Genomic DNA, 16,521 nt, shown 5'->3' with positions numbered 1-16,521 from the left:
GACTAGCCTTGTTGCAAACCTTTGTACTTTCTCTAACTTCTTGACGTGCTTGACCAGGTGTGGGTTCCAGACTGGTGCTGCATACTCCAGTATGGGTCTAACATACACAGTGTACAGTGTCTTGAACGATTCCTTATTAAGGTATCGGAACGCTATTCTCAGGTTTGCCAGGCGCCCGTATGCTGCAGCGGTTATTTGGTTGATGTGTGCCTCCGGTGATGTGCTCGGTGTTATGGTCACCCCAAGGTCTTTCTCCCTGAGTGAGGTCTGTAGTCTTTGTCCACCTAGCCTATATTCTGTCTGCGGTCTTCTTTGCCCCTCCCCAATCTTCATGACTTTGCATTTGGCTGGATTGAATTCGAGGAGCCAGTTACTGGACCACATGTCCAGCCTCTCCAGGTCTCTTTGCAGTCCTGCCTCATCCTCGTCCGATTTAATTCTTCTCATCAACTTCACGTCATCTGCGAACAGGGACACTTCAGAGTCTATTCCTTCCATCATGTCGTTCACATATATCAAAAATAGCACTGGTCCTAGAACTGACCCCTGTGGGACCCCGCTCGTAACAGGCGCCCACTGTGATACCTCTTCACGTACCATGACTCGTTGCTGCCTCCCTGTGAGGTATTCCCTTATCCATTGCAGTGCCCTTCCTTTTACGTGTGCCTGATCCTCCAGCTTCTGCACTAATCTCTTGTGGGGAACTGTGTCAAAGGCCTTCCTGCAGTCTAGGAAAATGCAATCTACCCAACCCTCTCTCTCTTGTCTTACTTCTGTTACCTTGTCATAAAACTCCAGGAGGTTTGTGATACAAGATTTGCCTTCCATGAACCCATGCTGGTTTTCATTTATAATCTTGTTCCTTTCCAGGTGTTCGACCACTCTCCTCCTGATAATCTTCTCCATGACTTTGCACACAATACATGTCAGAGACACAGGTCTGTAGTTTAGTGCCTCGTTTCTGTTTCCTTTCTTAAATATGGGGACTACATTAGCTGTCTTCCATTTCTCAGGTAGTTGCCCAGTTTCAAGGGATGTGTTGAAGATTGTGGTTAGAGGCACACACAGCATCTCTGCTCCTTCTCTAAGGACCCATGGGGAGATGTTGTCCGGTCCCATCGCCTTTGAGGTGTCAAGGTCACTTAAGAGCTTCTTCACCTCCTCCTCAGTTGTTCGTATGTCATCCAACACTTGTTGGTATATTCCCTCTTGATGTTCCCTTCTGTGCTGTCTTCCCACAGCCCTTCCTGTCTCTACTGTAAAAACTTCCTTAAATCTCCTGTTCAGCTCCTCACATACCTCCTGATCATTTCTTGTGAGTTCTCCACCTTCTGTCCTTAATCTGATCACCTGGTCTTTGACTGTTGTCTTCCTCCTGATGTGGCTATACAACAGTTTCGGGTCAGTCTTGATTCTCGATGCTATGTCATTTTCATACTGTCGCTGGGCCTCCCTCCTTACCTGTGCGTACTCATTCCTGGCTCTGCGACTGATCTCCCTATTTTCGTGTGTTCTCTGCCTTCTGTACTTTTTCCATTCTCTATTGCACTTTGTTTTTGCCTCCTTACACCGTCGGGTATGTGTGTGTGTGTGTGTGTGTGTGTGTGTGTAGGGTGTTTCAAATATTTGGACACAATTTCAGTACATACTGTTGTAAAATTTGGTCCGTTATTTTGAAACAGCGTGTATAGCGAGCATCATAACTTGAGGGTCAAGTGAGGAATGTTGAAGCCGAGGAGACGTTGTGTGCTAGATGGACCTGCCCACGATGGCCGAGGAGACGTTGTGTGCTAGATGGACCTGCCCACGATGGCCGAGGAGACGTTGTGTGCTAGATGGACCTGCCCACGATGGCCGAGGAGACGTTGTGTGCTAGATGGACCTGCCCACGATGGCCGAGGAGACGTTGTGTGCTAGATGGACCTGCCCACGATGGCCCACTAGGAAAGACATATTTTTTAAATCTTTGAAAAATAAAACTCTAAAACATTTTTTTTTCCAAAATTCTGAACTTTTTGTCATTTTTAAGACATATACACAGATGTATATTTTTATCTGTATATATATACGTGTGTGTGCTGAGAATTTTTTTTACCCTTATTTTACATATTTAGATATTCGTATCTGGTAGTGAAAGGGTTACATACATCCCCAGTGACCATGTAGTAGACAGGCTTCAAACCCCCAATAACATACTCGATAAAACTCTTTCCCCCACCTCGAAGTACATTACTTTAAAAAAAAAAACTGTATATTCTAACCAGTTGAGCCACATTAACAATAGGCTGTACTCTAACTTAGATCAGTCTACATTATCCTGGACTATGTCTTGTCAACCCACAATATTTATATTATTAACCTTCAATACATCATCCCTAATCTTAGTCACGATCCTATACTCACTATACTTACAATAAACACTCCAATCATCATATATTTTCTACCAATATGAGACCGCCTGTCTGAATGGTTGTGTGGTACATTTCTCTGATGAAGCTAGTATGTTGGGTTAATATTTCACGGCCAGATAGTCATTGTGTTGTAACTTGAGTCTACGGAACACAATCAGGGTATATGCATTCGTTATGAGGGTGGTTGCTGAATGTCCTTGTTGCACCCGGCTCTTGTTGTGTTCCATCACCCTGAATGGTTGGATGACCTGGTTAACTTGTGTGTAGCCTGGTTAACTTGTGTGTAGCCTGGTTAACTTGTGTGTAACCTGGTTAACTTGTGTGTAGCCTGGTTAACTTGTGTAGCCTGGTTAACTTGTGTGTAACCTGGTTAACTTGTGTAACCTGGTTAACTTGTGTGTAACCTGGTTAACTTGAGTGTAACCTGGTTAACTTGTGTAGCCTGGTTAACTTGTGTGTAATCTGGTTAACTTGTGTGTAACCTGGTTAACTTGTGTAGCCTGGTTAACTTGTGTGTAACCTGGTTAACTTGAGTGTAACCTGGTTAACTTGTGTAGCCTGGTTAACTTGTGTAGCCTGGTTAACTTGTGTGTAGCCTGGTTAACTTGTGTGTAACCTGGTTAACTTGTGTAGCCTGGTTAACTTGTGTGTAACCTGGTTAACTTGAGTGTAACCTGGTTAACTTGAGTGTAACCTGGTTAACTTGAGTGTAACCTGGTTAACTTATGTGTAACCTGGTTAACTTGTGTAGCCTGGTTAACTTGTGTGTAACCTGGTTAACTTGAGTGTAACCTGGTTAACTTGTGTGTAACCTGGTTAACTTGTGTAGCCTGGTTAACTTGTGTGTAACCTGGTTAACTTGAGTGTAACCTGGTTAACTTGAGTGTAACCTGGTTAACTTGAGTGTAACCTGGTTAACTTGAGTGTAACCTGGTTAACTTGAGTGTAGCCTGGTTAACTTGAGTGTAGCCTGGTTAACTTGAGTGTAACCTGGTTAACTTGAGTGTAGCCTGGTTAACTTGAGTGTAACCTGGTTAACTTGAGTGTAACCTGGTTAACTTGTGTTTAACCTGGTTAACTTGAGTGTAACCTGGTTAACTTGAGTGTAACCTGGTTAACTTGAGTGTAACCTGGTTAACTTGAGTGTAACCTGGTTAACTTGTGTTTAACCTGGTTAACTTGAGTGTAACCTGGTTAACTTGTGTTTAACCTGGTTAACTTGAGTGTAACCTGGTTAACTTGAGTGTAACCTGGTTAACTTGAGTGTAACCTGGTTAACTTGAGTGTAACCTGGTTAACTTGAGTGTAACCTGGTTAACTTGAGTGTAACCTGGTTAACTTGAGTGTAACCTGGTTAACTTGAGTGTAACCTGGTTAACTTGAGTGTAACCTGGTTAACTTGAGTGTAACCTGGTTAACTTGAGTGTAGCCTGGTTAACTTGAGTGTAGCCTGGTTAACTTGAGTGTAGCCTGGTTAACTTGAGTGTAACCTGGTTAACTTGAGTGTAACCTGGTTAACTTGAGTGTAACCTGGTTAACTTGAGTGTAACCTGGTTAACTTGAGTGTAGCCTGGTTAACTTGAGTGTAACCTGGTTAACTTGAGTGTAACCTGGTTAACTTGAGTGTAACCTGGTTAACTGGTAAACACTATACTTAATGCATTAACGTAAATAAAATTGATAGTGAATAAATGGTTTAGAAATCTTTATTCTGGAAACGTTTCGCCCCTCAGCGGCTTGTTCAGTCCAGTGGGAGATGAGTGTGAGGTAATCAGTCCCTAAGCCTGGCGTCGACTGAACACATCGACTCCAGGCTGAGGGACTGATTACCTCAAGCTACTCATCTTGCATTGTTCTCTGCATTGGACTGAAGAAGCCACTGGGGGGCGAAACGTTTCCAGAATAAGGATGCCCACCTTGTTCATTATCACTACTGCTTAGCGAAGAGGAATGTTGGGTCCTAGTCCCTGGACCCATTATGTGCCTCATGGTGCCTTGATACCGGCGAAGTGCTCTTGATCCGAGCAGTTGGACTTCTGTTAATAAGATACAGAATGCGGTTTACGACTTTTTATTGAGCAAGACATTTCGCCCACCAGGAACCAGATCAATTCACCTTTCCTCCGTGGACACCTCTTCCCTTTCCTCGAATCAAACCTGGCGGCCTACCATTTGTCAGGCGCTGTATAGCCCATCCGGCTTTAGTGCTTTTCCCTAAATGCTGTTATTATTATTATTATTATTATTATTATTATTATTATTGTTATTATTATAATTATTAAAGTGCTCTGTGATGTTAATTACCATAATGTATAACTGTTATATTTATATAATTTTTTTAATTCCCTAGACAAAGTGTATATATTGTCAACCTTCTTAATTGTTGACTGTAACCCGTGAAGAGCGGCACAGGTGGCCACTTCAGGTGTATAATACCTGCACGTCACACACGCACAGGTACCCAAATACGGTGGACTGGAGAGAGACAACAGTGCCGGTGATGTAGGGGATGGCTCTGAAAATTACCACTTCTCCAGGGAGTGCCAGACCATTGTAGAACCCCAGCAGTTTGTTGTTGCTCAGGTTCTGAGTGTCGTGTCCTACTCTCACTTCGACGTCTTGGAACCTTGAAGTTCCTATTGGTTGACGCCTTGTTTGTATCCTGACGGAGGTGACCTGACGTGATGTGGTGAGGACAGCAACCCACCAAGGCTGACTACTCTGTATGGAGTGGTAACAGAAATGAGGAACATCGAAGCAGTAGAAGCCATTTACTGCTGTGTTTCCAGTGTTGTTGGGTGAAGAGGCGTTAGTGGTGGTGATGGTAGCAGTGTGGGCAGCATCGTTGGTACTGCCCCACGAGGAATAACAGACAGAGGTGGATGGTGTGGCACCCATCCCAGTATAATGCCACGACACTCTGGCACTGTACAGCTCACAACCACCATCTAATAGAAGAAAACAATGGTCATAATGTAAACAGATGATATATGAAGCGTTTTCTGACGTATTTGAACTTACAGCTATAATATACATAACTGATGTTGTGTAGAAACACACAGATCAACATGTTAGATAAATAGTTGAATGGTTCAGAGAACCGACATGTTGATAAATTAGACACATGTGCAACTCTTGGGTATCTTTATTGAGGAAACGTTTCGCCACACAGTGGCTTCATCAGTCCATACAAAGGAGAATCTTGGACTGATGAAGCCACTGTGTGGCGAAACGTTTCCTCAATAAAGATACCCAAGAGTTGCACATGTGTCTAATTTATCAACATGTTAGATAAACTTGCTTGACTGTGTTTTAAGGGAAAACTTGATATGAAATGAAAAAACCTTGATAAGCAGAGGTTCGGAGGCCAACAGCGTGTTGTTACTACAAGTACCGCACCAACACGCCATGACAGTGCAGCTAACATTTTAATTTCGTAGAACTTTTATATTTTTTCTGTAAGTTTAGTAAGATAAACTCGTGGAGTGAATATTATCAGCAGAAACAAACTTGACATGTCAGCCTTCTCTGTTTTTTAGAACTTTGTGTGTTGTAGCAGAAATATTAGTTACGCCAAGCAAAGCAAAGAAAATAATGTATGTAATCAAGTCTAATGTGCTAAGCAAAGCAACAGAATTCATGATAGTTAATACAGTTGTAATGTGAGGCGACGGACTAGTATAAAGCAACCTGGGATAATAAGAATCTTGTATTGCATTAACTGGTGGATTGATATTCCAGGAACAAGCTGGGTTGATGGTCCAGAAACAAGGCAGATTGATGCTCCAGGAACAAGCTGGCTTGATGGTCCAGAAACAAGGCAGATTGATGCTCCAGGAACAAGCCGGGTTGATGGTCCAGAAACAAGGCAGATTGATGCTCCAGGAACAAGCTGGGTTGATGGTCCAGAAACAAGGCAGATTGATGCTCCAGGAACAAGCCGGGTTGATGGTCCAGAAACAAGGCAGATTGATGCTCCAGGAACAAGCTGGGTTGATGGTCCAGAAACAAGGCAGATTAATGCTCCAGGAACAAGCTGGCTTGATGGTCCAGAAACAAGGCAGATTGATGCTCCAGGAACAAGCCGGGTTGATGGTCCAGAAACATGGCAGATTAATGCTCCAGGAACAAGCTGGCTTGATGGTCCAGAAGCAAGGATCATCCAGTAATACAAGACACCGAAGGAACGCCCAGAACAGATAAGTATCATATATTTTAAAGTCAAGAGGTTTTATAGGTGGTAGTGATGATTTATTAGGAAGCAAGAGTGTCTCCCGACACGGGTCTTGATGACTCCTTCATCTAGCAGACAACCACTAGTTCATCTCAGCTCAGTCTTTAAACCACATTTAATAAAATGACGGGTCGCTACATGACAGTGTAGTCTAGGTAAAAGACACAAGTGCAACTAATGCGACATTTTAATGTGGCAATGTTTCGCTCTCCAGGAGTTCTGTCAAGTCATAACGGCTTGACAAAGCTCCTGGAGAGCGAAACGTTACTACAACAAAATGTCGCATTAGTTGCACTTGTCTTTTTACTAGCATATTGTCGGTAATTCTAACAAAAAAGTTAGGGAGCCACGACTCTTCAACTTCCTTCATACACAAGATTACCAACAAACCTGTAACTGCCTTCGAGAGGGAACCTGACAGATTCCTCAACAGTTCCTGATCAGCCGGGTTGTGGTGCATACGTTGGACTGCGGACGGCGGGCACTAACAGTTTGATGAATCACACCAGCAACCAGGAGGCCTGGTCTGGGACGGTCTACGGGGGTGCTGACTCCCCATCCCCTCCAGAAACCACTCCAGGTAAACTAGATTAAACTCGAGTTATCAGTGTGACCTGACGCGCGTTTCACTTGTTCTCGCCTCACCTCTACCCTTTATATTACACAACTCATTAGATTTATCTGTTTGTGACTTGATAAAGCTCGCTGTGTGGGCGAAACATCGTTAGCTACGGGGCCCTGTGGCCTGGCTGGCAAAGCTCTCGCTTCACACGCTGAGTGTCAGGGTTCGATACCCGTCAAGGGTAAAAACATTGGACGCGTTTCCTTACACCTGTTGTCCTGTTCACCTAGCAGCAAATAGGTACCTGGGCGTTAGTGGACTGGTGTGGGTCGCACCATGGAGGACAAGATTGGGGACCACAATGGAAATAAGACAGACAGTCCTCGATGACGCACTGACTTTCTTGGGTTATCCTGGGTGGCTAACCCTCCGGGGTTAAAAATCCGAACAAAATCTTATCACAAAGGTTCGTACGTCAGCTTGCGTAAAGCCAGCAGTAACAGCCTGGTTGATCAGACCCTGATGCATCATGAAGCCTGGTCTCAGACCGGGCTGGGGGGCTTGATCCCCGAAACCCTCTCCAGGTAAACTCCAGATAGTCAGTATCTTAGATCTTTATCAATATAATATTAATAATGTGATTCTCGCCAGTCCCTCCGTTTTTTATACCTTCTCCTCCGTAGGCAGCGTAGGATAGGGAGAGAACCTTTTACATTTCTCTCATAAACTCTTTTGTAACAATCTTTTTCATAGCTTTTATTTTTAGTTTAACCAACATATAACTTTAATATGTATTCACAGGCTTGTGTAGACCAACCGGAAAATGTTGCTTGGAAGGAAATACTTGACGTAATGGTTCCTGAGTGTGGGTGACGACCCCGTTATATATTGTGTCAGTGAAAGCGATTAGGACGTCTGTAATGTTTATTTTGTTTTAGTTTGATATTTAGGACACCGTCTCCATCCTCTTCCCGGCCTGTGGGGGTAGTCTCCCACTGCCCGTTTTGTGGGGGTAGTCTCCCACTGCCCGTTTTGTGGGGGTAGTCTCCCACTGCCCGTTTTGTGGGGGTAGTCTTCCACTACCCTTTTGTGGGGGTAGTCTCCCACTGCCCGTTTTGTGGGGGTAGTCTTCCACTACCCTTTTGTGGGGGTAGTCTCCCACTACCCATCTGTAGGACTGTACTTTATTATCTTCTAATATTTGTTATTACGACGTCGAAGAAACTGATAACCAGTGAAAGCTTCACGAAGGACAGTGCTGGTCGCTCTTGGCACACTATTGAGTGGGAACCCTACCATCACATCTTATGCTGTGATCTCTGAACTTTCTACGGGGTAAACTGGAAGAGCCAGTGGAAGGCCTCAGTCATATGACCAAAAACTTCACTAACACTCGAGCCAGGACAGATTTTCCATTTTTTCCTGACAAGCGAAATACCACCATCAGCCTTATTAGTCTCGTTGCAAAAAGTAATAATATCCTACATATTAATTTGTGTATGTGATGTGATCAATTTTTAGTGTGTGTGTGTGTGTGTGTGTGTGTGTGTGTGTGTGTGTGTGTGTGTGTGTGTGTGTGTGTGTGTGTGTGTGTGTGTGTTGTAGTAGGCTACGAACCTTGGAGACAGAAGAGTGTACAGTTGTACTGGAGACACAGGGAGCCACAAGCCACACTGTCAGTAACATTCACTGAGCCCAGGTAACAGAGACTCATGTTGGGGTAGCCTACAGTCATCTGCAAGATAAATAGGTTTACAAGAAAGTGATCTCTGTGATAGAAGAGCAGATCTCTCGGAGGTCGAGATCTCTTGAGATCGAGATCTCCTGGGATCGAGAGCTCCTGGGATCGAGATCTCCTGGGATCGAGATCTCCTGGGATCGAGATCTCCTGGGATCGAGATCTCCTGGGATCGAGATCTCCTGGGATCGAGATCTCTTGGGATCGAGATTTCCTGGGATCGAGAACTCCTAGGATCGAGATCTCCTGGGATCGTGATCTGGGATCGAGATCTCTGGGGATCGAGATCTCCTGGGATCGAGATCTCCTGGGATCGAGATCTCCTGGGATCGAGATCTCCTGGGATCGAGATCTCCTGGGATCAAGTTCTCTTGGGATCGAGATCTCTTGGGATCGAGATCTCTTGGGATCGAGATCTCTTGGGATCGAGATCTCTTGGGATCGAGATCTCCTGGGATCGAGATCTCCTGGGATCGATATCTCTTGGGATCGAGATCTCTTGGGATCGAGATCTCCTGGGATCGAGATCTCTTGGGATCGAGATTTCCTGGGATCGAGAACTCCTAGGATCGAGATCTCTTGGGATCGAGATCTCCTGGGATCGAGATCTCTTGGGATGTAAACAGACACACAAATAAACTACGAGATCCTTTAACATTGTTGTCAATAAAGGTCAACTCTCGGGTCGTGTAACATTAATACAATACGATTTTTTTATGTACTGCATCATACACCGCTAATAAAATAAGTATACATGATGTATTTTTTTTTTTTTTGCATTTCATTTTCAGTTAAAAAATTAAAAGGTCGGAAGTCAGAGTAAAAGAAAAAAAATCATTGTCACGAAATGACGTAAATAACATCAAATGGTTTTGTGTGTATTTATGATGACTGAGACGATCAATGTTGATGCTGGAACACTCTGCCTGCTGATTGTTTCCTACAGGTATGAAGACGAAGAGAGACGTTGCAGAGCAAACTTTTATTGAGACGACGTTTCGCTCTGTGTAGCTCTGTATTTAGGGCATGACTTGAAAAAAATAAGATCTTCACAAAGAGCGAAACGTTGTCTCCACTGGAAGCCTATGCTCCAACGTTTCTCCTCGTCTTCACCATGAATAACCAAAACAAGACTTTTTAAGGAGAAATTGCGGCTAACGTTTCGGTGCGTCTTGGACCATTATCAAGTTACGTTTCCCTCCCCCCCCCATCTCGTGTTAAATGTGACGTGGGTCCCCATGTACTCACCTAGTTGTGGTTGGAGAGGTCGATTCACAGCTCCTGGCCCCGCCTCTTCACTGATCGCTACTCGGCCACTCTCCCTGTTCCATGAGCTTTATCATACCTCTTCTTAAAGCTATGTATGGATCCTTCCTCCACTACATCACTTCCCAGAGTATTTCACTTCCTGACAACTCTGTGACTGAAGAAATACTTCCTAACATCCCTGTGGCTCATCTGAGTCTTCAACTTCCAACTGTGACCCCTTGTTGCTGTGTCCCATCTCTGGAACATCCTGTCTCTGTCCACCTTGTCGATTCCTCTCAGTATTTTATATGTCGTTATCATATCTCTCCTATCTCTTCTGTTTTTTAATCTCGTCAGGTCGATTTCTCTTAACCTCTCCTCGTAGGACATGCCCCTTAGCTCATCACTGTATTATTATAGCCAAGCGCTAAACCCGTAAGGGTCATACCAACTTCTGCCGCCGCCGTCTGCGGCAGAGTATCCGCTTTCGCCGCTGGATTTTTTTAAAGCTGGCTTTTATGCCTTTAATTGAAGCTTGAGGTTTCTCAAGAAGAAGAGGGAGGTTATCGAAGCTCTCCGCAGGTCCTTGGGCTGCACGACCCAGGCGGGTTTACCGATCCACGGAGCGTGATGTTAATCCTCTCCAAGTTTTTTTTTTGTTATTGCTACCATAACTACCAGTCACCACAACCACCGCCACCACAACTACCAGTCACCACAACCACCACCACCACAACTACCAGTCACCACAACCACCACCACCACAACTACCAGTCACCACAACCACCACCACCACAACTACCAGTCACCACAACCACCACCACCACAACTACCAGTCACCACAACCACCACCACCACAACTACCAGTCACCACAACCACCACCACCACAACTACCAGTCACCACAACCACCACCACCACAACTACCAGTCACCGCAACCACCACCACCACAACTACCAGTCACCGCAACCACCACCACCACAACTACCAGTCACCACAACCACCACCACCACAACTACCAGTCACCACAACCACCACCACCACAACTACCAGTCACCACAACCACCACCACCACAACTACCAGTCACCACAACCACCACCACCACAACTACCAGTCACCACAACCACCACCACCACAACTACCAGTCACCACAACCACCACCACCACAACTACCAGTCACCACAACCACCACAACTACCAGTCACCACAACCACCACAACTACCAGTCACCACAACCACCAATGCAACTACCAGTCACCACCACCACCACCACCACCACCACCACCACCACCACAACTACCAGTCACCACAGCCACCACCACCACCACAACTACCAGTCACCACAACCACCACCACCACCACTACCAGTCACCACAACCACCACCACCACAACCACCACCACAACCACCACCACAACCACCACCACCACCACAACTACCATTCACCACCACCACCACCACCACCACCACCACCACCACCACAACTACCACCACAACTACCAGTCACCACAACCACCACAACTACCAGTCACCACAACCACCACCACAACTACCAGTCACCACAACCACAACTACCAGTCACCACAACCACCACCACAACTACCACCACAACTACCAGTCACCACAACCACCACCACCACAACTACCAGTCAAGACAACCACCACCACCACAACTACCAGTCACAACCACCAGTCAAGACAACCACCACCACCACAACTACCAGTCACCACCACCACTACCACCACTACCACCAGTCACCACCACCACCACTACCAGTCACCACCACCACAACTACCAGTCACCACCACCACCACCACAACTACCATTCACCACAACCACCACCACAACTACCAGTCACCACAACCACCACCACAACTACCAGTCACCACAACCACCACCACAACTACCAGTCACCACAACTACCAGTCACCACAACCACCACAACTACCAGTCACCACCACCACCACAACTACCAGTCACCACCACCACCACAACTACCAGTCACCACCACCACCACAACTACCAGTCACCACCACCACCACCACCACCACCACAACTACCAGTCACCACCACCACCACCACCACCACCACAACTACCAGTCACCACCACCACAACTACCAGTCAACACCACCACAACTACCAGTCACCACAACCACCACCACCACAACTACCAGTCACCACAACCACCACCACAATTACCAGTCACCACAACCACTACCACAATTACCAGTCACCACAACCACTACCACAATTACCAGTCACCACAACCACTACCACAATTACCAGTCACCACAACCACCACCACCACAACCAATCACCACAACCACAACTACCAGTCACCACCACCACAACTACCAGTCACCACCACAACTACCAGTCACCACCACCACAACTACCAGTCACCACCACAACTACCAGTCACCACAACCACCACAACTACCAGTCACCACCACCACCACAACTTCCACAATCATCAGTGTCACCTGTTCGACCGTCACATCCCTGATTGTGACTGCTATAACTCACCTTCACAAACAGCTCATCAAGAGAGGAGACTGATAGCATCACCATCGTTACTGTCAGCGTCACTATCAGCGTCACCTTCACCAGCAGCACCATTTTTCTCTACTTCGTGGGCACGAGGCCAGCCTGTATGCCCAAGAAAATAAATTATCATTATTAAGTTGGTAGAATTACTGACAATGTCAGGTAAAAAGACACAAGTACAACTAATGTGACATTTTATTGTGGCAACGTTTCGCTCTCCAGGAGCTTTGTCAAGCTGTTATAGGGATACAGTGCACCACTTGTACCTCATTCTATACCCATGCATATATACTCACTGTGTCCATCTATTGTTTGTAGCGGCTTGACAAAGACGTTACAAACAATACATGAACATCAGTCTTAATAAAGATACCCAGATGTTGCATACGTGTCTCAATTATCAACTTTTAGAATGGTGACGATCAAGAGGGTCTGAGGTAATCAGTCCCTCAGTCTGGAGTCTATATGCTGTGTTCTTTCTCTTCTACATGTGCTGTGTTCTTTCTCTTCTACATGTGCTGTATTCTTTCTCTTCTACATGTGCTGTATTCTTTCTCTTCTACATGTGCTGTATTCTTTCTCTTCTACATGTGCTGTATTCTTTCCATGATTGATAGACTGATTGCATCGACTGCAGGCTGAGGGACTGATTACCTCACTCCTGTTTTTCACCAACTTTCTTTGTTTAGGACTGATGAAGTCACTGTGTGGCGAAACGTTTCCTCAGTAAAGATACCCAAGTGTTGCAAATGTGTTTAATTTATCATCAGACAGTTTATTCGGGCAACAAATAATGACTTACAAAATCGTATTAACGCATTTGCAAACAAATCACAGAAAGAGTGGGGTTCGAACTCGTGTCCTGAGAGTTGTAGGACTTGCCATGGATTCGATCCCCACCTTTATCTTCCTTTGTGGATGACACACACATTACTATGGCAGTGACCTCCAGCGAAGACACCGCGAGACTCCAAGTGGACATCAACCAGATCTTCGAATGGGTCACTCAAAACAATATGAAGTTCAACGAGGAGAAATTTCAACTACTCAGATATGGAAAACTTGAAGAAATTAAAAATGTGTCAGGGTATACCACAAATTCTAACCATACAATAGAGCGGAAAAGTAATGTGAAGGACCTGGGAGTGATAATGACAGAGGATCTCGCCTTCAAAGATCACAACGATGTATCTACCTCATCTGCTAGGAAAATGATAGGATGGATAATGAGAACCTCCAAAACTAGGGACGCCAAGCCCATGATGATTCTCTTCAAATCGTTTGTGTTCTCTACACTAACGACCCCCTTCAAGGCTGGCGATATTGCGGACCTGGAGAGTGTACAAAGAACTTTCACGGCACACGTAAGTACGATAAGACACCTAAACTATTGGGAACGGTTGAAGGTCCTTGATCTGTATTCCTTCCAACGCAGGCGAGAGAGATACATGATAATATACACTTGGAAGGTCCTGGAGGGATTGGTACCAAACCTGCACACGAAAATCACTCCATATGAAAGCAAAAGACTCGGCAGGAGATGCAACATTCCCCCGATGAAAAGCAGGGGCGCCACGAGTACACTGAGAGACAACACAATAAGTGTCCAGGGCCCAAGACTGTTCAATTGCCTCCCAGCATACATAAGGGAGATTACCAATAGACCCCTGGTTGTCTTCAAGAAGGCGCTGGACAGGCACCTAAAGTCAGTACCTGACCAACCGGGCTGTGGTTCGTACATCAGCTTGCATGCGGCCATCAGTAACAGCCTGGTTGATCAGACCCTGATCCACCATGAGGCCTGGTCTCAGACCGGGCCGCGGGGGCGTTGACCCCCGAAACCCTCTGCAGGTAAACTCCAGGTAAACCCGTCTTGTGATTAAAAGCATAAATAATAGGCCTACTGGTCTATGCTAGGCAGGTCCAAGTCTCCTACTGGCCTAAGCTAGGCAGGTCCAAGTCACATCCACTTAAGAAGGAGCACTGCATCAGACCTACTGGCCAAACTTAAAATTATTTATAACCTCAAGCAGTGTCTACTGTCGTGCTTACCACGAGTGTTGGATGGTCAGTGAAGGCTGGTGAGGCGAGCAGCGGGACAACGCACAATGTTATACTTAGTATCGACTCTCTTACCCTTGGTTGGTCGCTGGTTAAGACTCAGTCTTACTGTTGTATTAATGTTGGTAGAATTGCCGACAATAGGTAAAGTAAAAGGACACAAATGCAATTAATGTGACATTTTATTGTGGCAACGTTTCGCTCTCCAGGAGCTTTATCAAGGCTTGATGAAGCTCCTGGAGAGAGAAACGTTGCCACGGTAAAATGTCGCATTAGTTGTAGCTGTGTCCATTTACCTAACATTTTGTCGGTAATTCCACCATTTTTACTGGTTGAATATTGGTGACCTGGTTGTGTGTACTCGCCCGGTTGTGTTAGTGAGGGGTCGAGTCTTGGCTCCTGCCTCTGCATCTTAACTTATAAATGTATTATTGGCGACTGGTCTCTTGGGTTCTTTTATACCTACTCTTGAAACAGTGTATGGCGTTTGCCTCTACTACTGAATTGTCACACTCGTCATTCTTGTTTACGACTAAGATTAGTAGCGCACTCAGCTCACACACTGAGGTCCGTGGTTCGATCCCCGGTACGGGTGGAAACATTAGGACCTGTTTCCTTAAGACACCTAGCAGTAAAATAGGTACCTGGGTGTTAGCCGACTGGTGTGGGTCGCATCCTGGAGACAAAATTGACATAATTTACCCGAAATGCTCTGCATAACCAGGGGCTTTCTATATAGTATGTCATTGATGTTAGCTATGGTCTGTATAAGTTGTATCATGTACTTGTAGTATCATGTGGGGTTCGAACACGTGGATAGGGTAAAGAAATACTCACGTAGGCTGGAAGTACGTATATTACGGATAATGTGTGAAACGCCCTAACAGCCGTGACCTGCCTCCTTGCTCACTCTCGTAAGACTAACCCCAGTACCCATATGTGAGGGGGGTGTTTGAATACTGCTGTGGTCAGCACAATATGAATACAGACAGTGACTCAGGCAGAGACGGTTGGTAGTGAGTCATCTACTGGTACACTGGTTACTGGTAACTGGTTACTACTACTGAGAGCTCGGCGACGCTAACGTATGTCGTCCCGACATACAACTAATACAAACTTAGAGATGGCAGGTGTACGGCTTGGGCTGATTCTATACAATGTCAAAGTACACAACAATTGAACATTATAACATACATAAGTAGAACATTGGAATGGAAGCTTACGTAACTGAAACTGTAATGCAATACAAGGTATAATATAGCACAACTCATTGAATGAAACTCAACGAATGAAACTCATCGAATGAAACTCAACGTTAAGATTACACAATAGAAGTGATAAAAAAAAAATTTGATCGATCGATCTGTATTCATGTGATCTATGGATTCTGAGGAAGAATATATACAAAGAAAGAAGTGTTTAACAGAAAGGCAGATTCGGTGCACTCAAATCTAGACTGTTAACTCTCAGAATGCGGAGAGAACATGAACACAAAAAAAATTCTTGAATGCTGATAAGTTGATACTGTAATTATTCATCTATACAGGTTATTTACATTTAACCCCAACTCTGCTAGGGTAAGATTGACATATGCAGAATGAGTGTCATCTCTGGGAGGATCAAACTCTGTTGCATTGGCTAACTCATGCTGTATTTGAGGCAAATCTGAATTGGAAGTTACAAATGATACTTGAGGATTTCTCAATACCTGTCGTGTA

At 45.1% G+C, this 16,521-nt stretch overlaps 2 protein-coding genes across 2 annotated transcripts in view; one reads left to right on the top strand and one right to left on the bottom strand.

Moving 5' to 3' along the window:
- The window catches only part of Oat (Ornithine aminotransferase precursor), a 72,750-nt gene that overhangs the window by 20,613 nt on the left and 35,616 nt on the right, over window positions 1-16,521 (top strand). The window lies entirely within an intron of this gene.
- On the bottom strand, window positions 4,412-14,919 carry LOC138854893 (uncharacterized). The gene is made up of 4 exons (XM_070100523.1): window positions 14,795-14,919; window positions 12,722-12,844; window positions 8,825-8,942; window positions 4,412-5,359 (listed from the first exon to the last, which is right to left on the bottom strand). Exons 2-4 carry the CDS (start codon window positions 12,812-12,814, stop codon window positions 4,833-4,835), a joined length of 738 nt encoding a protein of 245 aa, XP_069956624.1. The 5' UTR covers window positions 12,815-12,844; window positions 14,795-14,919; the 3' UTR covers window positions 4,412-4,832.

The sequence above is a fragment of the Cherax quadricarinatus genome, chromosome 73, assembly GCF_038502225.1.
Source record: "Cherax quadricarinatus isolate ZL_2023a chromosome 73, ASM3850222v1, whole genome shotgun sequence".
NCBI classification, from domain to species: Eukaryota; Metazoa; Arthropoda; class Malacostraca; order Decapoda; family Parastacidae; genus Cherax; species Cherax quadricarinatus.
The sequence above is the reverse complement of the archived record's forward strand: the minus strand, read 5'-3'. Positions and strand labels throughout refer to the sequence as shown.

What these genes read in the sequence shown, in the direction of transcription:
- LOC138854893 (XM_070100523.1), bottom strand. Translation starts at nt 12,814, where the DNA reads ATGGTGCTGCTGGTGAAGGTGACGCTGATAGTGACGCTGACAGTAACG. An exon ending in TTGATGAGCTGTTTGTGAAG is followed by an intron (nt 8,943 to 12,721) that starts GTGAGTTATAGC and finishes TTTATCTTGCAG; the next exon opens with ATGACTGTAGGCTACCCCAA. An exon ending in TACACTCTTCTGTCTCCAAG is followed by an intron (nt 5,360 to 8,824) that starts GTTCGTAGCCTA and finishes TTCTTCTATTAG; the next exon opens with ATGGTGGTTGTGAGCTGTAC.